General features: G+C 64.2%; 1 protein-coding gene across 5 annotated transcripts; it reads right to left on the bottom strand.

The window, feature by feature from the left end:
• Positions 1-332: 332 nt before the first annotated feature.
• On the bottom strand, positions 333-21,506 carry Aspg (asparaginase). Of its 5 annotated transcripts, none has more exons than XM_047534138.1 (15): positions 21,065-21,506; positions 15,995-16,100; positions 15,255-15,366; positions 13,701-13,826; positions 11,905-11,988; positions 10,911-11,037; positions 8,040-8,152; positions 6,965-7,147; positions 6,689-6,802; positions 6,063-6,185; positions 4,672-4,767; positions 4,298-4,461; positions 2,413-2,499; positions 863-962; positions 333-570 (listed from the first exon to the last, which is right to left on the bottom strand). In XM_047534138.1, the coding sequence occupies exons 1-15, from the start codon at positions 21,144-21,146 to the stop codon at positions 439-441; spliced, it is 1,749 nt and encodes a 582-aa protein (XP_047390094.1). In that variant the 5' UTR covers positions 21,147-21,506; the 3' UTR covers positions 333-438. The 5 variants fall into 5 exon arrangements, with proteins under 5 accessions (XP_047390094.1, XP_047390104.1, XP_047390075.1 ...); XM_047534148.1 differs by having other exon boundaries at positions 15,995-16,177; positions 21,065-21,193; XM_047534119.1 differs by lacking the exon at positions 21,065-21,506 and having other exon boundaries at positions 929-962.
• Positions 21,507-21,777: the final 271 nt, after the last annotated feature.

Here is a 21,777-nt window from a genome sequence, read left to right as displayed (position 1 = left end):
CTCCGCCCCTCTGTTGTGCCCCTGCCCTACGATGCGGTCAGGGCACGGGAATGCTGGGGCAAGGGGGTGAGGCGGGAACCTGGCAGGCACTGTGAGGGGCGGGAGCTACATAGGACTGTGGGTGAGGTGGGCCTCCCCCAGAAGTGGCCTCCGAGCCAGGCAGAGGCGGGGGACTTGAGGTGGGGCAGAGGGAACAGCCCGTGCAGGTGCAGGGAGGCTGAGGAGGGCAGCCTCCAGTGATTGGCTAAGCACCCCGACCCCCAGGGTGCAGACGGAGCCCTCTGCCCCCCACAGCCGCAGCCCAGACAGACCAACTGAGATGGCTTTGGGGACCTGGGGGGACAGCTCCCCCACGGCAACTGTATTGCCATTCTGCCCAACAGAGGCCTCTAGGCTTTCGGGAAGTCTGTCCAGCGGGTCACAGTAGGAAGGAATGGCTTATGGCTTACTCAGCAGGATAGCTTCAGGCGAGACCCCAGGCAGCACTTGCTGAAAATGTGAGGTCTCCTGAAAACACGGGCCCAGGCTCTGCAGGAGGGCTGTCACCTCCAGGTGGCCGGCTGCTTCCGCCTGTGGGAGAGCACGCGGGGAGGGGCTGCCTCCGCACCTCTGCACCTGAGAGCCCGCCCCCCGGACGCCCTGGCCTCACAGGACCCCAGGGCCCTCCCCTTCTCCCCCACAGCTCTGGGCCTGAGAGGGGCCTGGGGTGGGGAGCGGTGGCCCCGTGGCTCTTCACAGGAGAAGCACAGCCCCCAGAGCTGGCCTTCCCGCTAGAGCAGCAGAGGAGGGCAGCTGGTGGGACAGTCAGGGTGGGCTTCCTGGAGGTGTCACCTCCAGAGAGGGCACAGAGGCGGGCACTCACAACGTGCAGGGCGCTGCGCCCATCATAGCCCGGCCGCCCCAGGTCGGCCCCCGCCTGGCACCACACCTGCAGGCCTTCGCTGTCTGCCCGGGAGGCCAGCCTGGGGGTGGAGGGGACGCCGTCAGGGCCTGCCGGCCACCCGTCCACCTGCCCACCCCTCCCAGTGCTCCAGGCACTTTTATAAAGCCAGCCCCAAACAGCTGACCCAGCAGCGCCCGGCCCTGGGGGCAGAGTTGCGGGGGCCAGCGGCGCCCCGAGTCTGGTTTCGCCCAGTGGGTGTGACTGACTCAGGTCAAGGGTGCACAGGGGCACACGCACAGGCGTGCACACGCGGCGTGCACACTGCCTGCCTGCCGAGTGCCCTGCCAGTTTCACATTTCACAACAGCCTGGCAGGGAGGAGAGCCAGGCACTCCGTGGCTGGACCTCGGCAGCTGCAGGAGGTCCTGCCAGGGAAGGGGGGCGCCCACCTGCCCTGGAGAAGGTCAGGGGTACGCTGACCCTCCCAGGCGTCTTCCACCTGGAGGCTACCCCAGGTGAACAGGTGGGTGGGGAGGGACCCTCCTGAGGACCCAGGACTCTGCTCCTGGTCAGGAAGCACCTGCAGCAGGCCCCACGGTGGTGCTGGGCAATTCTGGTGGCAAACCTCAGGGAATGGCACCCCCAGCTCCTCTGGGAGCTGTGCCCATGCCTCCAGCACAGGCCTTTGGGAGAGGAGGCTACTCCTTCAAGTGAGCCCTTGGCAGGGCGGCCGGGCACAGCCTCCCCACCCCACCAGCCAAGCAGCTCAGAGGACGGTTCTGGCCCAGCTCCCCTTGACCCTGCTGCCTCGGTCTCCCCATCTGTCCGTGGAGCCAACGTGGCCAGCCCAAGCCACCCCAGAAGCCCTTTCAAAGCCAGACTGGCTCCCGTCCTCCTGGGCCCCATCCTTAGCCCCTCCCCTGAGAAGGGCAGGCAGGGCTGGGGCCGCGAGCAGCACTCCCCCCTCCCCAACCCCCGCAACACTGAAAACCGCAGGGTCCAAGACCGGGGCCAGTGGGTCTGGCTACCCAGCCCCACACTGAGCACTGGGGACATCTGAAGCACAGAGAGGCTTTGCTGGGGTCAAAGTGTTGAGGGGTCGAGGTCCCAGAGCTTCACGGTCCACTTCCTGAGCAGGGACCTCACCCCACTCCCGCCAGCCTGAAGTCCACAGTAATCACCCATTCTCTGGGCCGGGGCTCCTGATGGGTAGGGATGGAGACCCAGCACCCCCACCCAGCTCCTGCCTCTGCCTTCCCTTTCCTGACTCTCCCCACCCCTCCTGAGCCCCAGGCGGGCACGCCCAGGACACACACTCTCACTGGACTGTCCTCTAGCAGGGAATGACCCCTTCGTGAGCTCCGGGACAGACCTCCGCCCGTCAGCAGGCTGGTGCACCCCAGCTGGGCACAGGTTCTCCCTCCTCAGCCCCCACGCCTGGGCCCACCAGTCCCTCCCAGCGGGTCTGGCTTCCCTGCCTTAAGCCCTGTGCCTTCTCCCCAAAACCATGCCCGCTCTGGCCGCCCTCACCTGCACAGCTCCGTCCCTGCGTCCTCCAGCTCCTGGGGAGACAGGCAGGCCCCAGCAGCCCGCAGCAACCCAATGACACCTCGATGCCTGCCGTGAGAAAGCGTGTGTAGGCCATCAGACCCGGCCAGGCCCGTGCACCCCTGGCCCCGCTCTCCACACAGCAGCACCTCAGGTCCTGTGCACGGGGGCCAGGGCAAATCCCTGGGCCTTGGCCCAGCAAGGTTGCTGCCCTGACCGCTTGCCTGGGCTCAGGTGAGGCCATCCTGAGGACCCACCTCCTCCATCTGCCCGGGGCCCCTTCAGGACATCTGGGTCTGCAGGGTGTGGTCAGCACCCACACCAAAGTCAGGGTCCAAACAGCCCTGGCTGAGCAGCACCTCCGCGCAGACCGCGAGTCCCACAGGCTCCACCATCCTGCAGACACCCTGAAGGTCAGCCTCCCACACTGAGCCCGCCAGCCCCCGCGCCCTGGATACTTGTCTCACACACATCTGAGGTGACCTGACTCCCCTGGCCAGGCCTGGGGCTGGCTGTGGGGAAACTGAGTCACTTGTGCCCCACATCTGCCCTTGGGTATGGGGGGGCTGGAGTCCTGCAGACCAGAGTGAGCGGCGGCATTAGCGGGAGCCCGGAAGCCATCTCCTCCAGAGGCAGCTGGCTCAGGGCTCTGGCAGGCCACAAGGGAACCAGCAAGGCCGGGGCTGCAGCGAAGCACAAGGGGTGCCAACTTGCCAGCCGAGAGCTGTGTCCACACCATCTGCGGTGCTGGGGTGCACCCTAAATTACACAGCCACCCCAGTCTCAGGGAAGCTTGGCGCGTGGGGCACTGGCCGGATGCCCCGTGGCTCTCGAGTGACAGGACTGGGCGGGTCTTGGGGAGACTGCTGGGAGTGTTGTGACAGCCAGGCGGGACCCGAGTGAGCTCATCTCAGCTCCATGCCACCTGCCCACGCCCAAGGAGGCCCGGTCCAGAATCTCTAGCCCAGATCAACCCAGCGTGGTGCAGAGCTCACCGTCCACTCCCAGCTTGTTCTGGGAAGAGGGTTGGACCCCATCAACCCTTCACAGAGGTGACATGCCCCACTTGGGACTCTTGGCAGGGCAGGGTCCAGAACTGGCCACCACAGTCTGGTGACCCTGGCCTCAGACACCTGCCACCTCCGTGAGGCGCTCAGGAGCAGCACACAGCCTCCGGGCCACAGGACACAGGCCCCCTGGGAGAAACCCTGGGGAGGCCGGTCTAGAGGGTTTAGGTGGGTGTGGACAACCTGTCAGGCAGGTCTGTCCCACCTTGTCAGTGAGCCATGGTCGCCTCTGCTGGGAGCCCCAGGGGAAAGGAGGAGCGTAGCCCTGCCGGCCGCAGCCCACACGGGCTCTCAGGTCAGCACGGCAGGTGGTGCTCCAAGCCGTGGGCACAGGCGCCAGCAGGGGCACGTGGTGTGGGCCGAGCCCCTGCCCTTGGGGGCATCTTCCCTCCCTCCCCTCCGTTCACGGCTGGCTCAGAAGACCACCGCACGCCTGCTCCTGGCATCTCTCAGGGGCAGGGCCGGGCTGCTGGGACCAACAGGCAACACTGAGAGGTGGGCACCAGGTGGGGCAGGGCCTGGCAGGGCCCTGAGCCTCCCTGGGCACTGCCGCCACAGCCCGATGACGGCCTGCTCTCCCTTGTCCCTGGAGAGTGCACACAAGTCCCTTGTGCTGCCAGTGGCTTTCCCTTTTCTAGAACCTGCCAGGGTGCACCTGGCTCAGCTTGGAGTTTGCCTCTTCCATGAAGCCCTCCCAACGGCCCTGCCGACCCGGCCTCCCTCTGGCCCTGGTCACACCCCACACAGTCCTTGCTCACACCAAATGGGTGTCCTCATCCAGCACCCAGGACCCCAAATACCTGCCCCTCACGGCCAGCAGCAGAGGACTGAGGCCGTCTTCATCCCGGGCATTCACATCCACTCCTCTCTGCAGCAGCAGGGCTACCACCCCGGTGTGGCCTCGCTGGGCTGCCATGTGCAACAGGGTTTGACCAACAGGGTCTTCTAGGCTCAGACCAGTGCCCTGGGTGACACAGGACGCAAACCCCTGAGAGAGAGGGCTGGGCAGCAGGCAGACCACAGGAGGGGAAGGGCAGGTCAGGGGCACGGGCACGGGTGGTATGCAAGGGTTAAGTGAGTCTTCGAGGCCCCGTCAAAGTCCCTCCGCTGGGACGCCAGCACCCCTGCCCACAGGCCCAGGCGGCAGCAGCGGATCCGGGCGGAAGCAGCTCACCAGCCTCTCAAGTGCGTGCAGGGCCCCCAGGTCACCAGAGTGGGCTGCAGCAAGGGCCAGACCCGGTGTCAGGGCATGCCACATGGCCTCAGCCTCCTGGGAGAAGACGGTGCACCCAGAGCCTCATTCTGGGACCAGGCGTGGTGGAGCCACATCTCCAGTACTGTGTGAACCCTGCCTCCCCCATGCAGTGTGCAGTGGGTCCCCATCGCCAGGAGAGAGCTGGAGTGGCCACACGGGAGGCCTTAGATCTCATCTCACTGTTGGACGCAGAGGCCACCTGGCCCCCGCTGCCTGGGAGCAAGGTCAGGAGGAGGTCACCACCCGGCTCCTCCCCCGCCCGCTGTGCAACTGGAGCTCACCACGCCCTCTGAGGTGCGCATCTCCTCCGTCCCCACTGCTGTCAGGGACAGGATCGTCAGGCACCTCCCGAGGGAGCGAGTGACCATGCGGCCCCTCCTGGAAAAGGACCCTGCTCCCAGGTGGCACATCCTGGAAGGGCCCTTCTGTGCACCCTGTCATCTAAGGGCTCCCAACTGTGGCTCCCAGCAGAGCCCCAGAGGTGCCACCTCATCCAGTGCTCATGGCCCAGCTGATCACAGAGCAGACTGCTGAGACATTTACGGCCCCCACACAGCCACCCTAATAACAGGCCACACACCCCAGTCCCTTTCATCTGACCACGGCCTGCCCACAGCAAGGCCACGGGATGTTGGGAAGGTCCGGTGCACCCGCACGGCAGGCTCTGAGCTACCGTGCTGCCCCTAGGCTGCAGCCAGGATGACAGGGTTGGCGAGGCCCAGCGAGCCCATGGGCAGGACAGCAGCAGCGAACACACGTGCGGCTCACCAGCGCTGCTCTGCCCAGGGAAAGGAGGTCCCAGGGCCAAGGCAGCCTGGGAGCAGTGCTCTGCTCCACCAGCTCCACGCCGGGCACTTGGCTCAGAGGCTCGGGGGGCAGGTGGACATGCTGGGTACAGGGTCCCTAGCTGACCTCCCCTTCCGGGGTCTGGACCCCAGGCTGTAAGAGGGGTGGGGAGCTCAGAGACGACCATGTCTCCAGGTAGGGTTGTGGAGACCCCAGTGGCCCCACTTCTGCCCCAGGATGGGCAGCATGTTGCCCAACTCGGGAACTCCCAGCTCCAAGGTGGCCCCAGCCCTGAGACCCAGTGCTGATGTGCCCTGGCCTAGGTGCCTATGTGTCTGCATGTCTGTGTGCCAGGAAGGTCCCTTCCCAAATTCTGTTCCATGGACACCTCGGCCTTGAACCCTGGCTGGAGCCAGCTCCTGGGCTGGAGCACAGCTGCAATGGCTGGTGTCTGCCAGGTCCCAAGGGACGTGTCCCAGGTGCCTCTCAACCTCCCTGCTGCTGCCACCCGCACCAGGGAGTACCTGGCCAATGCTCAGACTGAGGAGCCAGGAGACCCCGTGGCTCAGTGTGCTGCCCTGAAGTGAGGACCCACGCTCACTCACTGGGGGCAGAGTCATCTCCCCTCGAAGGTCCTGGGCCAGCAGCTGCAAGAGGACATAGGCCAGGGGCTCAACCAGGGTAGGAAGCCGAGTGGAGCCAGGAGCCCAGGGCCTGGGCGGAAGCTGCCCTGTCCTGAAACTCCACCTCCTGCTCCCCCCTCTCCAGGGTCCCCACATAGGCTAGTCCCACCAGTTCAGGGCCTTCCAAGCACCAACCAGGGACTGAAGCCCAAGGGCCAGGGGATGGCCATGTCTGAGCCCTGCCTGGGAAGGACAGGAGTGGGACGGGGCATCCAGGAACAGTTGGGGAGGCTCAGCCTGAGCCAGGTGAGACCCCCAGAGCAGAGCAAGGAAGGGGTGCTCGGGCCAGGCAGGGCAGAACCTGGGCCCAGAGCTGGCCCTTCCCTCCCAACAGGAGCCTCACGTCCTGCCCTTCCAAACCAGGCACACACACAGCCAGCCAGGAAGGCTCTTCCAGTCCCCAGGCACACCCTCAGGAGCTGTGAGTGTCCTCAAGCCTGTGCCCACAGCCCAAGGGATGCACACACCGCCTTCCTATCATCCAGGCTCAGCCCCGGCTGGCCCAGCACATAGGACAGCTTGGCCAGGGCAGCCTCAGACGTCATGTCGAAGCCAGAGATGATGCCGGCTCCCGCCAAGGCCTGCGAGGAAGGGCACAGGGGCAGAAGGGCAGCTCAGCCATGGCCCCTCCCTGCAGCTTCTGTGCTCCTTCCCGGAACCTCCCCTGCATGGGACTAGTCAGAGCCAGCTTGCCGGTGCCCCCAGGCTGCCCTCCTTCTCTGGCCTCAGGTTCCCACCCCTACCATGCCAGATGCATAGTCTGCAGTCACCGTCCCCTGAAGGCAGTGGGTGCAGTTGACAATGACCAGGCCACGCTCAGCTGCCGCCCGCAGCTCCTGCAGCAGTTCTGGCTTGGTGGGCCCGTTCCCCGAGCCGAAGGTCTCCATGACCACACCTTTCAGAGGGGGCTGCAGGAAGGCCCGAACCTGGGGCAGCGGGGCAGGGGTGCATGGTGAGGGTCTTTGCTTTCTGCTCCAACAGTGGAGACCCACGAGACTGGTCCCAGGCACCCACACCATGTCCAGGGGCGTCCTGCTCTGAGCAGGTGTGTGCAGGCCTGGGGAGAGCTGGAGGGCTGTCCCTGCCACATCTCCCACAGGGAAGACACGTCTACTGTGCGTGGGCAGGAGTGGCAGGACGAACACTGGGAACATGTCGGGGAGGTGGCAGGCCCAGGCGCCATGAGCTGCACTAACACTCTCAGGGCTCCCTGGGACCTGCCCACATCCCACCAGGCTGGAAAGCTCCACTCAAGGACAGAGGACAGGGCCTGGGTTCCCGTCAGCATCTTAGAAAACAGGACAGGCAGGCACTGTGGCCACTGTAAGAACAACTGGTAGCTGAGGGGCTAACAGCAGAAGCAGACAAAAGGCCATAAAAAGCGGCGACGGGGAGCAGAGAGTCCTGGGGCTACCATCAGTCAGTCCCAGAGGGGCCCCGTGTCCCTGAGCATCCTCGAAGATCCATGCAGGCAAGACCACTAATAAAGGTGAGCAGGTTCCAAAGCCTCAGCTGAGACGCCAGGGAGGGTCCACAGCAGGTGCCCTTGTGCTGGTCGGACTCCAGCCCAGGAAGGCGGCCTCCAAGCTGAGAGCCAAAGGGCTCCCGGCAAGGCAAGCTCTTTTCTTCAAGCCTGGCCTGGGAAGGGCGGGGCAAAGGGAGGCAGAAGCAAAGCAGGGGCCACCCTGCAATGCTGCAGGTCCAGCACGGGCACTGGGAGCTGTTGGGGGCTGAGGGCCCTGGGCAGCAGGTGAGGCCCTGGCGATCCTGGGAATGTGGGGGCATGGGAGCCATGGATGGCACTCGGGCAGCCCCTACCAGGGAGGCAGGAATGCCAGGGAAGAGGCGCAGCAGGCCCACGTCCCGCTCCATGCTGCTGCACACCACCAGCCGGCCCTTGCTGCTGGCCTTCCGCACCAGCTCCCTGTTGACTGCAAAGACAGAGGGGCAGAGTGTGGGCCCTGCAGGGACCCCAGCCCTGCTCAGGCCTCTGCGTAGGGAGGCCTCCCTAATGTCCTCCGAGCCCGAGGTTCGCCCCTGCCCTGCCTCCCCTCCAGGCAAACCCTCCAGCTCTGGGCTTGTCCTGGCTGTGCCAGGCTCTGCAGCAGGCAGGGCGCCCAGGGAGCAGGTGCTCTCCACCCAGGGAGACAGACTGATGGTCAGGCCGTGGTGACGCCGGGCTGGGGTGGGAAACATGGCAGGGAGGCCTCGCTGAGCCACGCAGGCAGCAGAGGTGTCGTGAGGCAGTGGCATTCAGGTGGAAGGACTGACAGCCAGGCAGGGTCCTCTGAGCAGCCAGCTGCCTGAGACACACCGCTATGCTCACTGCCTAGCACATTGACTAGCAAATGACCCCCCGCCCTCGAGGAAAGACAGCCTCGTCCCCTTCTCCCCCCTGTCCTGGAGGTCTGGGGTGCGCCCATCACCCCCAACCCAGGCCCAGGGAGGGCGACATGGAACCCCAGACCTGTGGGAAGTGAGGGACAGGAACTTGAGGTCAGCACGCCTTGAAGCCCCCAGGGGGTCAGCCTGTGCACAGGCCTGGAGGCCACCTCTCTGCCAGGCCCCCAGCAGCCAAGCTCCAGGAGCCCGTGGCTCACGTGGCCTCGAGCCAACAGAGTGGGACCTGGGGATTCCCCTAGGCTGAGGGGTGCCAGGGAAGGGCCGTGGCTGAGGTGCAGGCAGGCAGTCACGGGCTCGCCCTCCCACCTTCTGCACCCCGCGGGGGTGGGGGCCTGTGTGCCTCCTGCCATTTTTTCCAGAGTGATTCACATATAATCACGAACAGAACATTCTGGACCCACACATGGGGGTGGGGTGGGAGGAGTGGGGAGGGCAGTGAGTCTTCCACCCCCAGTGGCAGAGGTCATCGGCCCCCCCATGGCAGGAGGCATCCTTCGCTGGGCAGGCAGAAAGGGCGGGGAAGGGGCTGCAGCCCACCTCAGATGGTCCCGCCAGCTCCCCTCACTTCCCAGTGGGCCAGTGAAGGACCTGAGAGAGGCCTGGCACCTGGTGCTGGCCCAGTGGGTGCACAGCAGGGGGCCCTGGCTCAGCCCTCTCCCTCCCCAGGGGCCCAGCAGCCACACCCTGGGCACATGCCGAGGTTTCTCAACACTGGGTGTCAGAACCGGCCCAACAGCCTGACATCAGTCAGGGCGCGCGGTGAGTTTCCCACACCTGGCCCATGCGGGGACGACCTGGAGGAATGGTGGGCAGGGGCTGGGGGCTGCGGCCGGAGCGGCCTCCACTCTGCTGGGAAGCGGCTCCGCTGGGCCGGGACTGAGCCCCGTGGGTCCCGTGTGTGGCAGAGGCCCTGGGATCCAGAGTGAAGGCCTGTCCGCCCACGGAGAAGCTCCAGTCCTGAGCCCGTAGGTGTGACTCAGCCCCGGGGAACGCCGCTCCTTCCCGCTGCAGGGGCTGAGCACCACGCCCACCCCTGTGCTGCCCGCTCCAGGCAGCCTTCTGGACTGCCTAGCCCTGGGGAGCAAGGACCCCAGCTCGGCCTGGGAGTCCTGGGTGCACGATGCACACTAGACATGGACAGTCCTGGCTCTACACTCTCTGGAAGGTACTAGGAGGAGGGCAGGGGAGGGGGCGTGGAGTCAGAGCCTGGGGCCGTCGACAGGGCTCAGGGTCAAGGCCCTGGATGCCCACAGCCCATCCCTCTCTCTGGGGGCATCCACTCCTTCCTAAAGTGAGGGTCGAGTGGCGGCAGCACCTGCTATACCAGGAGATCCCCAAGAACAGCTCTCTCTGGGCCCCCAGAAACACCCTGTGCCAACCCACAGGCCTGCAGTGGCCCAGGCAGAAGCACGGGGTGGGCAAGAGACATTGCCACCTCCCAGAGGGCTGGGGCCCTACACAGTCACGCAGTCAAACGAGAACAGCAGCTTTGCTTCTAGACAGGCAGCCCTGCCCTGCCATGAACACGGGGAACCCAGGGGCAGGCAAGGTAACAAGACCCCAAAACATCCCCGAAAGAAAGGCCAGCTCTGCTGGGCAAATCCAGAAGAGATCTCTTCTGGGACAGATCCCTGGGGACAGGACCCCATAGACAGCAGGGTAGAGACACAGGCCCCAGGGCATGAAGGGGCAAGAGCCAGGGAGAGGCAAGAGACAGGGGGCCCCGCATCCAGGAAGGTGGAGACCCCTCAGGAGACTAGACCCCTCAGGTGAAAAGACGGTGGCCTGAGTCTCCAGAATGGCCTGACCAGAGTGCCACTATGACACCCAGGGTCAGGAAAGGCTGCTCGGGCCTCCCCTGGGGAAGCCTCAGGACCAGCCTAGGACATCTGTTGGCACCATAAGGACAGGACAGGTGGATTCCCTGGAACGCCTGGGAACCAGATGTACCACAGGGACCCACATCTCAAGGAGGGCTAAGCTGTGTGGCAGAGCCGTAGACAGCCACCGAGAGAAACTCCTGGGTTTGTGGCACATGGAGGGTCAGGCAGATCCCCAAACCTCTCCTCCAGCCCCAGCTCCTAACCTGTGGTGGTCTGCCGAGACCTCCCACCTCCCTGGCACGGGGCACCATGGCCCGCCCTCTCCAAGTCGCCCTCTGGCTCCTCCACAGCTCAGGGCGAAACCCAGCACCGTGCCCTCCCCCAGATCAGGGAGACCACTCCGGAGCCCACAGCCTCCGTCCAGCAGCACCACAATCAGCGACCCTGCTCTTGGATTGCTCACTTGTGATGTCCACACCCACAGTAGCCAGTGGGGGCAGGTTGGGGGAGCTGAAGGCCGCGAACCTCCGAGTATCCACCTTCGTTGCCCGGTTGCCCCGAAACAGCTGATTCTGGAAGAACAGGCATACCTGCAGGAGAGAGGGACAGGGGCTCTGAGCTGGGGGCAGGGCCTGTCTCCTTCCAGCTCTCCCCACCACCCTGCCATCAGCAGGGATGCCCAGACCTAGGGGTCGGCAGATGACCCGCAGGCAGAGACCTGCCCAGGAGCGACCTCCATGGATGGCTGCTCCCCGCAGGCCCCTTCCTGCCCTGCCAACCACCAAGGCAAACCCCAAGCCTGCAGGGCCTGGGCAGCATGGGCAGGGGGAGCTGGCTGCTGGCCCCAGGAGGGGCTCTGGGCCTGCTTCTCCCCCATGAACTCAGCCACAGGGGCAAGGAGCACGGGGAGCTGCCTGCCTCCGAGCTGCTCAAGAGCTGTCCTCGAGGAGGGGCTGGACAAGAGCAGGCAGAGGGTCGGCCTGGAAACGCTGCTCTGGAGCGGCCCCAGCTCCAACACCGCCCGCCCAGGGAACCGCTGAGGACAAACCTGCTCCTCGCCCTGGCCTCAGGGGGGAGGGGGTGTGCAGCCCTAACGACCACCCGGGAAGGAGGAGTCCCGAGCTGCGCCCCAAGCCGAGCGCGCTCCGGGAACGGGCGCTCACGGACAGTACGAGAACGAATCGTGATGGGAAGACTGCACAGGCACCCGCCAGACTGACCACGCTGACGTCTCTGGGGAGTGACATGGGTGACCGTCCACCCGCATCAGTGACTGCTCACGATGCGTCACTTGGAACACAGGCGCATCTTTAGAAGGCTGCGGGCCCTCGCCTGCAGGTGCCACGAGCACAAACCACGAGCTCCTGCCCCGGCTCCTCGGGAGCTCCCGGGCTGCACCACCCACCGTCCTGCCCTGGATGGAGGCGACCCCCACCAGGCCAGGCCAGGCCAGGTACCTCTGGGATGACGTACTGGCCGGCCATGAGCAGGGCCCCCAGCAGGTTCTCCCGGCCGTCATTCCACAGCGCGTGGATGGGAACCTGGGGAGAGGTCACAGGTCAGGGCTGAGGCCCAAGAAGCAAAGGGGCACCTGCTCCCCTCCCCAGTCAAGTCCTCCAGCCTAGGGGAGGGAGGAGCAGCCCATTTCCATGGCCACCACAGTGCTTCCTGCTACAGTGCCAGCCCAAGCCCAGGGCCTTGCTCCATGCAGGTCAAGTGCCCAGGGGACAGCAGGCCCAGGCTCCCTGGTCCTGAGGACACGACAGCTCTTTGCTATCATAGGAGCTGTGGGTGGGAAGGAGCGAACGATGATGCCCAGGCACAGTCCAGCCCGTCCCTGGGCTGCGGGTGTCTACTGTGGACAGTGCGCTGGGTGATTCCGACAGTTCCCAGCTCCTCGCCACTCTTTCCCAGGAGGGCACCCACGGGCAGGACTGCTTTGGGGTGTGCAGAGGCCCAGATCCGCGGGAGAGGCCAGTCGTGGCGCGGTCTGCGGGGAGTGGTCAGCACAGGGTCTCTGGAGGGAGAGACCCCGGCCCAAAGGGTGAGGTCCTTGGTCCTCCTGAGCTCCGCCCCTCACGGGGTGGCACATGGCTGTGGGTGAGCCTGCCCAGAGCCTCAGTTTCCCCTGCAGCACAACAGGGAGGGACGGGTGCTTCGTGACAGTGAGCTAGAACGTGCTGGTGCCCCCGGGGCCAGCAGTGCCCACCCCCCCCCCCGAGAGAGCTGCGTGGCATTCACTCCCCTGGTCTAGGAGGGGCTGGGTCATCAGCCCAAGCCCCATGCGCCTCGCAGGGACTCCAAGTCAGGGACATGTGGGAAGGAGCCAGGCAGGACAGGAGATGCCTGGCACCAGAGGTGTGCTCAGTGGCCTGGGGCCTTCAGCACAGGGCACCATTGCCCCTGGATGCCTCTGAGCAGCCAGGGAGACCAAGCTGGGGGTGGCAGAGACACCTCTGAACGGCATCTGGCAGCCCTGGCAAGAGGGTCTCCCTGGAGCTTCATGGGGTTCTGCTCACAGGGACACGGATTGGCCTCCAGAGCCCAGGCCTCAGCCTCCCCAGTGGGGAAGGATGCTGAGGGGCTCATCTAAGATTGACCCCAACAGCCACTGGGGCTCCCTCTTGTGAAGCCACCTGCAGGCAACAGGGACCCCAGGTCAGTTTCTAACAGGCCCCAATGGGGGTGCAGACCTCCTCTGTCCCCTGCCCTCAAATATAGCAGTTTTCCAGAACATTCCACCAACTTTGGCTTTGGCAGGGGTGTGCTAGCTTAGGGTGAGAAAGGAGGGGGCATCATATGCTGGGTCCCCAGGGAGGGCACTGGTGGGAACCACCATGGCAAGAAGGAAGAAAAGCACAAAGGCTGGAGGGTGACCAGGGCCTCCCCAGGCACCTATCCTGGGGTGGCCACCATGCTGAATGGACAGCAGATATGAAGCTGTTGTAGTGGACAGCAGATGTGAAGCCCATTAGCTAGAAGAGAAACGGCTTCCTCGAGGGTGGAGCTGTTGGGGCTGGGCTCTGGGTTCTCCTGAGGCCTCATGGCTGAACAAAATCACCAGCAGGCCATGGACCTCAGCCACAGGGACTGCTGGGGACTGGCCCCGGGAGGTCGAGCAGGAATGAACTGGGCCTCCAGGGGGCACACAGGAGCTGCCCCAGGGAGCTGAGCAAGAAGGTCGGGTCCCAGCTGGGACTTGCTCTGAGGCCTCAGGAGGCCTGTGGCACAGGAGCCTCCGACCCCGGGGTACCTGGGCACCGGTGAGGATGACGGGCTTCTGCAGGTTTTCCAGCAGGAAGGAGAACACGGAGGCTGCGAAGGCCATGGTGTCAGTGCCGTGGATGACCACAAAGCCATGATACTGGTCGTAGTGTCTCTGTGGGGGCAGCAAGCTCAGGGCAGGTCTGGGCCTTCCCCTTTCAGCCCTGCTCCTGGGAACAGGTGCTCAGTCAGGGCAGCAGCCTGTCCCCTTTAACACTAGGAAAGAAAGGAAGGGGCCCAGGAGGCAGGTAGAGGGACTCAGGGGGCACCACGTGACCACCCCCGTAGGCCCAGAGGCCCTCTCTAGAAGACCAGCCTGGGCCTGGGCCCTGGCCTGTGGCTTGCCTCAGAGCATGGGAGAACGTGGGTCCTAGGGAGCCCTGGACTCCCCCTAGACTTCCAGTTAGCGTCTCCCCAGGCAGGGCTACCTCAAAACTGGGCTTGGTAATCTTGAGAGTGCTGGACGAGGGCCCACTGCCTCCAGGGCCACTGGGGGCTGTGGGGCGAGGACCTCTCTGCCCAGAGATGGTCAGCATTAGCACAAACAACCAGCACAAGGCCTGGCCGTTGCCAGCAGGTGGTTGGGAGGAAGGGGACTGGGCAAGTGGGCAGAGGCTGAGAGACAAACGTGGAGGAAGGGCTTTCTTGGGTTAGCAAAGGCCAGAAGCCCTCCCAGGCACACTGGCCATGCAGCAGAAGTGAACTGGCCATGTGGGGATAGCTTCTGGCCACTACCTACATAGGGTGACTGTCCAGGCCATGGCTACCAGGAGCACAGCTCTGGCCACAAACCCTCCTAGGTCCCTGGTCCTAGGCTGCCTAGGGACTGCAGAGTAGCCAGGAGTGGGGCGGGGCACCCTCTGCTGGCCAGGCCGGGCTGCAGGATGAGGAGGCCTTCCTGAGGCTGGGTGGCAGAATCTGGAAGGACCACAGGGCACCATCTGGACCTCTGTCAAAGTCAGGCCTGGCCCCAAGGGTGCTGCAGCCACAAACAAGGGGCGCTGTCCAGACCTCCACAACCCAGGCCAGACGTGCCCACTGGCAGCCCCATTCCTGGAATGGGACAGACGCAGGGTCACACACTGTCCCCAGCAGCTCACAAGTTGGTGGAGGGGTCGGGGAGGGATTATGGGGTTGGGGGGCTGTTGTGTCTCAGATAGAAGGAAATAAGCATGTGACCCAAGTGACCCCAATCAGGGGACTGCGTGCTTCTTCCAGGAGGCAGGTGAGGGAGCCCAGGATGGGTACATGCCGGGAGCTGGGGTGGTGATGGCGGTGGGGGTTGCTCTGGCCTTTCGGCTCCCTCACCAAGAACAGGGACATGGCCTCGGTGCCCATCCTCCGCTTGCAGGAGGGAAAAGGCTGCGGAGCTTTGCACCAGAGTGTACCTCAAGGACCTGCTCCGTTCCTGGGGCTGCCATTCCCAGGCACCACCCAGTCTCAGGCTGGGCAGACTCTCCACCGCCCCAAGGGCTTCTGCAGTGGCTCCGCCCCTCCCTCCCATCCGCCCGCCCACAGCCCCGCCCACAGCCCCTGCCCCTACCTCTATGATCTGGGCGATCTGAACCCACTCGGTGATGGTCATGTCACTGGAGTCGAAGAGGGGCTGGCACTCCAGCACCGTGTAGATGATCCTCTGGTCAGGGCCAGCAGGCCTGCGGGAGGCAGAACGCCCCTCCTGATCCAAAGCCCCCTGATCCTCTGCTCTCCTCTGGCCCAGCTCCAGCCGCTGCGCCCAGCGACGTCTGTCAGTGGGCCCTGCATATTGCTAAGGTCTCAGCATCCTGAGTACAGGGTACAACCTCCCTTCTGCCTGGAATCCCCAGAGGAGACAGGCTGTGGTCCACAGCAGGATGCCCCCAGCAGGGTCACCTTCCCATAGCAGCACTGAGAGGCAAGCCTGTGAGCAGCCAGAGTCCATGCTGGGAAATTCCCACTCAGGGAGAGCAGCCGCCACGGGGAGCTTCCAGCTGAGCCTTCCAGCCACCAAGGGCCCTGGGCAGCTGGGCTGAGCCAAGAAACAGAAGGACCGCCATGCCCGGGAGGGAGAGGTTGCCAGGCCAGCCCCACTTCTCTAGATGGGCTCCGTCCCTAACAGGCATCCTCAAGCTCACTGACCCAGTGGGCTCAGTGGGGCACAGGGAGCAGGACGGGGACAGCCAGTCAGTTTGTGAAGCCCCATGAAAGTGAGCTGAAGCCTCCTGCAAGGGCATGAGTGGACCCCAACAGGCACCATCCAGGCTCAGTGTCTGCCTTCCTCTCCCCGGGAGGACCCGTACTCACGGCAGGACCAGGGTGTCGTCCGGGAGGCTGCAGACCTGGGCCTGCTGGTCATGGAACATGGGCAGCGCCCTCAGACTGGCAGCTAGGCCTCTCCCGGGGACAAGCACTACAGGTGGAGTCCAGGCAGTGTGGGGTCAGGGCTGGTGGCCACGGCCCACTTCCTTCCGTCCTGTGAGCCAAGCCCTGGGCAGGAGCAGAGGGCAGGACCAGGGGTGGCCTGGGCAGGGCCTTCATGGAAGTCAGAGGCCAGGGGGACTGGGACATGGCTGCCACTGGAGGTCTTGGGAGGGTGGCAGCTGGCGTCTGGAAGCCACAGCTTCCTCCCATGGAGCCAGTGCCGAGTCCTCCTCTGGAACCCAGAGCCCGGGGGCCCTGCATGCCCCTCTGCCAGGTCCTGTCTCTGCGTGTGCCCCACTCTACACACACCCACTCTCCCCACTGAGCTAGGCCCTCTCCTGAGGCCGCACGTGTGCCCACCCACACTTCCACCCCACCTCCCAGAATGCCCAGGATGCTTTGCTGGTGCTCCCAAAGTCCTGCCCTCCTCCGCTTCTCACCCAGCAATGCTCCGAGGCCTGGCCTGGGATGCCACCTCCAGAGAGCCCTCCCCAGTGCCCGGGTAGTGGTGCCCTTCCCGCAGGCTCCCTTGCTGGTCCTGAGCTCCCAGATGGCATTGAACTGTGTGTGACTGTCCAGACTCCAGCCTCCAGCCTCCAGCCTAACCCCCTGCCCTGTCCTGTGAATGGGAGGGCCTGGCACACAGCAAGTGCCCAGAGAGGTGGGTCCCACCAGAGCCCGCCCCTGCCTGAGCCTCTGCATCTCAGAATTGTGCACCTAAGGTGGCCCTGTGCAAAACTGGTGCCTGTCCTACAAGGTCACAGGCATGTTTCCTGAAAACAAAGGCTCCTGGCCAGTGCCCTGAGCTGCTCCTGCTAGCTCTGTGACCTTGGACAAGTGAACTAACCTCTCCTTACCACCGTCTGTGAGCCTCCCACGTGCCTGGGAACTGGGACATGGTGGCAAGGGCAACAGGGTCCCCCAGAGACACATCCTTGACTGAGATGTGAGACTCGGAAGGAGTCAGTGTACCTGGGCATCACCTGGTTCCAGCCTTCATCCTTGGCTGCTTGGACAATTTCCTATTGTGAGTCTCAAATTGCCACCAACACAAAGCCTTCAAGAGCCCCTTATCACCTCCCAGCTCTGGGGCGAGAAGTTGGGCCATCCCAGGCGTCCTCAGGGCTGTGCCTCCTGTTGGAAGTTCTAGGCACCATTCTGAACCCACTCAGGGGCCTGGCGGAATTCCGTCCCATGTGAGGGACAGCAGAAGTGCTGTGTCCTCGGGGCTCATTCTCAGCAGCAAGAGGCCACCACGCTCCCAGGCTGTGGCCCTGAGCTCTGTCTTCAGAGCCAGCCCTCTCTTCTGCCTCGTCTCTCTGGCTGCCTCTTCCGTAGCCAAGCAAGGAATTCTCTGGGAACAGGTGGGCTCCCCCGCCCCGGACAACCCAGCTGCACCTCCCATCGCAGAGTCAGGCCTTGATCACATCTGCGGCCCCTTTGCCATGGGAAGGTCCCCACTCACAGGTGCAGGGTGAGGATATGGATGATCCAGGGGCTACAATTCTGTCACATGGGCACTGTGGGGGATGAGGAGAAGGAGGAGCACCTGGAATGGACAACAGCAGGCCTGGCGGCTAGGTGGCCCTGACTCTCCACTGTCTCCATCAACTGCTGCTGGTCATGCACGTGGCACCAGGGGAGCACACGAGGAGAAGGGCTGGCACCCCCATGTCCTCTCATGCAGCTCACAGTCCCACTGGCCTCATGGAGAGCACGACTGTGCGGGGCAGTCAGGCACCAGCCTCACTGCCCCTCCTCTGGTCGCCGCAGACCTGGCCCTCTCTCCCCCAAGAGCAGCTCTGGCCACAGGCTCCGCCCTCCCGGCAGCGGCTCCCTACTCTTCCTGGCCCACAGTGCCAGCCCATTGCAAAGGAGCCACAGACTCAGGCTCCTCTAGCAAGAGGGGGCACAGGCCCTGGTGTCCTGCTCGGGGCATGTGGGCATCACAGCCTTTCTCCCCAGGCAAATCCTGCAAACTCGCCATCACGCACCGAGAGCCCAGAACGGGCAGGCGGGAAGCACAGGGAAAATGACCTGTTAGGAGGGCCTGGGCCTTACCCCGCCGCGCCTTTTCTACGTTCCAGGGTATTCTTTTTAATCTGCAAGCTGTCATGGTGTCTACCATTCTAAGTCGGCATCAGCTTTCACGACAACTCTGATTCTCTCAATCCTATTGGTTTTCTTGCTGAGGGTCCTCCAAGGGTCAGGCCTAGGCAGCCTGAGCCCTGCCCCTGCTGGCCCTTCCCACATGGCAGGCAGGTGACTGACCTCACCAGAATCTCTGGGCTCCTTCCCACATGCTCAAGTGGAGATGGGGCTTGCTCTAGGGGCAGTGTGTCCACCACGACCACCAAGTCTGGGATGCCCGAGTGGGAGGGAGGCCGGACTGTGGCTACAGAGGTCATGCTGCAGTGCTCACATGGCCACGGGCACCACCCCACAAGGTCAAAGGTGGCCACTGGGCAGGATGCCACACAAAGGGACGCAGCCTTGGACCACTGTGTCCTGGGGTTTCTCCTGGCCACAGGAGCCAGGTCCCAAGGGCAGCAGGTGAGAGGTGCCACAGCTGGACACAGAGGCCTCTGGGTTCCTGTGTGGCCTCTGTGCAGGCCAGGCCAAGGCCTGGGTTACTGGGTTTTAATGCCTCTTGGCTAAACTATGAAAGGAACTGGCTAAAAGGTGAGCCCTGTGCCATCACCTCTGCCCCCCCCCAGGACTCTGGCAGGGCTGGGGCCATAGGGTGTGCTCTGCCCTGCAGGCCCCTGTGTCCAGCAAGCGTAGAGGCTGTTACAACAGCGACAACCCAAATAGCTTGGCTGTGGCCATGCCGCCACTCCCACCCACGCCCAGGTCAGCAGGACTGAGCAAGTTAATCATTGGTGCCTGTGGGGCCACAACTCCAGGGCAGGCAGGCCTGCAGCCTCCCTTGGGGGTGCAAAGAGGGCTGGGGCTTGCCTGAGACCTTCTGCCCAGAGCCCCTGCCCAGGACCAGCCCGTCCAGCTGTCCCTCACTCCCTGGCCTGTGAGTGCTACCTTGTTTCTGGAAGCCTTTCACTTCACACACATTGTTAGGCAAAAAATCCAAGGTGCCCCGTCACCATCTGCATGTCCTTGAAGAACAGCCAACTGCAGCTGCACAGGAGAGCAGGCCTAAGGCCTGGAGTCCCTCTTGGGGGTTGCCAGGAGTCAGACCTCACTCACTTCCTGCCTCGTCCTCTGGGGCTAAGACCCCTAAAGCCTTTCCGAAGGAGGAGAGTCACAGCTGCAAACTCTGGGGCTGCCAGAGGTGGGGGTTGGTCTTTTCTGGAAGCGGCTGGTGTGGGGACCACAGCCCTTTGCTGAGCCGGAACTGCCCTGGGAGCTCCCTGCATCTCACCAGGGCTCCAGGACCTGGTTTGGGCAGGACGGGCTGCCACTCTGAGCTTGCCTGGTGGGTTGACGCATGGGTAGATGCCTGCCAATCCCCCTTTCTCACCAGGCCTTGAGGATCCCGGGACCCAGAGCTCTTGGGATCCTAGCAGACTTTTACCTGCCTGAAATCGACACCCACTACACCCCATCTTTTGGGCATCAAAGTCTGGTCCACCTCTAGAAGTGCAGCATGCACCTGTGAACCAGCCCACAAGGCTGCCAGATGAGCACAAGGCAGAGGGCGCTGTGTTCCTTCAGGCGGGACTGTGGTCAGTGTCCACTTGTCCCTCAGCTTTGCCACAGGATGACCACATGTGGAGTTGGAGAGCGCAGGAGTTGGTCATGTGTGGAGCTGGGAGGCAGCAGCAGGCAGTGGAACGGGACTCTGCAGGTGGAGTCCACAGGGCCAGTCCAGGCCAGGCCTGGTTCACACTGGCCCAGCAGCTACGCCTCCTGCAGCCCTACGAGCACTCAGAGGGCCCTCTCCACAGCCCCAACGCAACATGTCCCACAGCCCACTGGCAGAACAGCACCTCTTGGACCAACCTCCTATGCATTTCTTTTGCACTGGGAATTCAGCCCAGGGGTGCTTGACCACTTTTTTGTATTTTATTTAGAGACAGGGTCTCCCTAAGTTGCTGAGGCTGGCTTTGAACATTCGATCCTCCTGCCTCATCCTCCTGAGCTGCTGGGATTACCGGCATGTGCCACTGCGCCCAGCTGAGTGTATCATGACTTTTAATGTCAGCCTTGTTCTTGGTGTGAGTAGAGAGAGGGTCCACGTCACTCCCTGTCCCTCAGTGGCATCCACCAACCTGTGAACCATGTCCCTGGTACCTGAGTCCATGAGGGATAGGCTCAACTCAGGTCTGTGTCCTGAGGCCTGGCTCTGAGGGGCCTTCAGGGATGGCTGTGTATTCTGCAGCCCTTGGAGCCACTGGGAGAGGAACAGTGGCTTCTGAGTACCCAGTACAGTGGAAAGGGGTGGCCAGGGGGGAGCTGAGTGTCCAGCAGGCAGCATAAAGGTCCCACCAGGGAGAGGCACTGAGTGCCAGATGTGTGGACAGCACCTGAGAGGCCAGGATCAGAGTGGACCCCATTCCTGGCAGGGGACCCACGCAGGACGGGGGTGGGCAACGAGGGAGGGCTGGAGCTAGAGAAGCAAGAGGAGGCTCCTTGTGTAGAGTGAAGCAGGGGCAGCAAGGGGCAGGCAGAGGTGCCCTGAGGCTGCAGGGTGGTCGCAGCCCTGGGGGAGGGGCACTCAGAGAGCCGCTGTCTCCACTGTCCCTGAGCCAGGGGTGCCTGGGAGGTCCTGAGGGGCTCCCCTCCCTTTCCTTGCTAGGTTCCCTCTCTAGGTGCCACCGGGGGCCTCCAGAAGCCTTGCAAAGGCAGACTGCAGACCAACCCCACCTATGGGCCGCTCAGCTGAGCCCTCCACTGTCCCGACTTCTGCCAGGGCCCTTGTGGGCGCAGGGAGGCGGGCGGGCGGGCGGCCGGAGGCTCCCCTCTCAGGACTCAGGGCGCGGGGTCAGGACTCACCACCTTGCTCGCTCCGCATGCCGAGGGTGCCGCCAGTGTAGACGGCCAGAACCCGCCGCTCCGGCCCTGCAGCGCGCGCCATGCCCAGGACCGCGGGCACCGCTGGCGCCGTGGACACGTGGGGGCCGCGGGGCGGTGGCCGCGGGGCGGTGACCGCGGGGGCGGTGCCAGCCCTGCGCGGACCTGGGCCGGTGCTGGCGGCCGCCGGCCGCTCGGGGGCACGTCACCTGCCGGGGGGGACGGGGGCGGCACCTTCCGGGGGCGGGTCCGGAGCAGCCTTGGCTGCAAAGGCCGAGCCTTCGGACCGAGCGCCCAGGACCTCCGGAGCCCCGCAGCCCCACGCCCCGGTGCTCCCCAAAGCCCGTGCTGCAGGCTAGGTCCCCGACGCAGTGAAACCCATCCCCCTGTCTCTGTGCACGGCAGCCGGGGCCTGGACTGCTGAGGACAGAGCTGAGCAGGGTCTGCAGGAAGAGCCCCTCCAGTGTCTGATTCCCAGAATCAGGAATCACGCAGAGGCCATTGTGCCACTGAGGAGCTGGGGAGCCCCGGGTCCATTAGGGCTCTGTGCTTATTTGTTCTGCACTAACAGGTGACGAAATACCACAGCCTGCAGGCTAACAGGTGACGAAATACCACAGCCTGCAGGCTGCAGTGCAGTGTGTACCTGTAATCCTAGTGAGTGGGGAGGCTGAGGCAGGAGGATCACAAGTTGG

The sequence above is a fragment of the Sciurus carolinensis genome, chromosome 2 (assembly GCF_902686445.1).
Source record: "Sciurus carolinensis chromosome 2, mSciCar1.2, whole genome shotgun sequence".
In the NCBI taxonomy this organism is placed as follows: domain Eukaryota; kingdom Metazoa; phylum Chordata; class Mammalia; order Rodentia; family Sciuridae; genus Sciurus; species Sciurus carolinensis.
Note: the sequence above shows the minus strand (reverse complement) of the source record. Positions and strands in the feature narration are given on the sequence as shown.

Bases quoted from the DNA above. Each gene is read 5' to 3' on its own strand.
- Aspg (XM_047534138.1), bottom strand. From the start codon at position 21,146: ATGGCGCGCGCTGCAGGGCCGGAGCGGCGGGTTCTGGCCGTCTACACT. The intron at 4,768-6,062 runs GTACTCCCTGGT...GTCTTCTCCCAG, and splicing joins TCAGTCTGAGCATTGGCCAG to GAGGCTGAGGCCATGTGGCA. The intron at 2,500-4,297 runs GTATTTGGGGTC...TTCTCACGGCAG, and splicing joins CTGCTGGCCGTGAGGGGCAG to GCATCGAGGTGTCATTGGGT.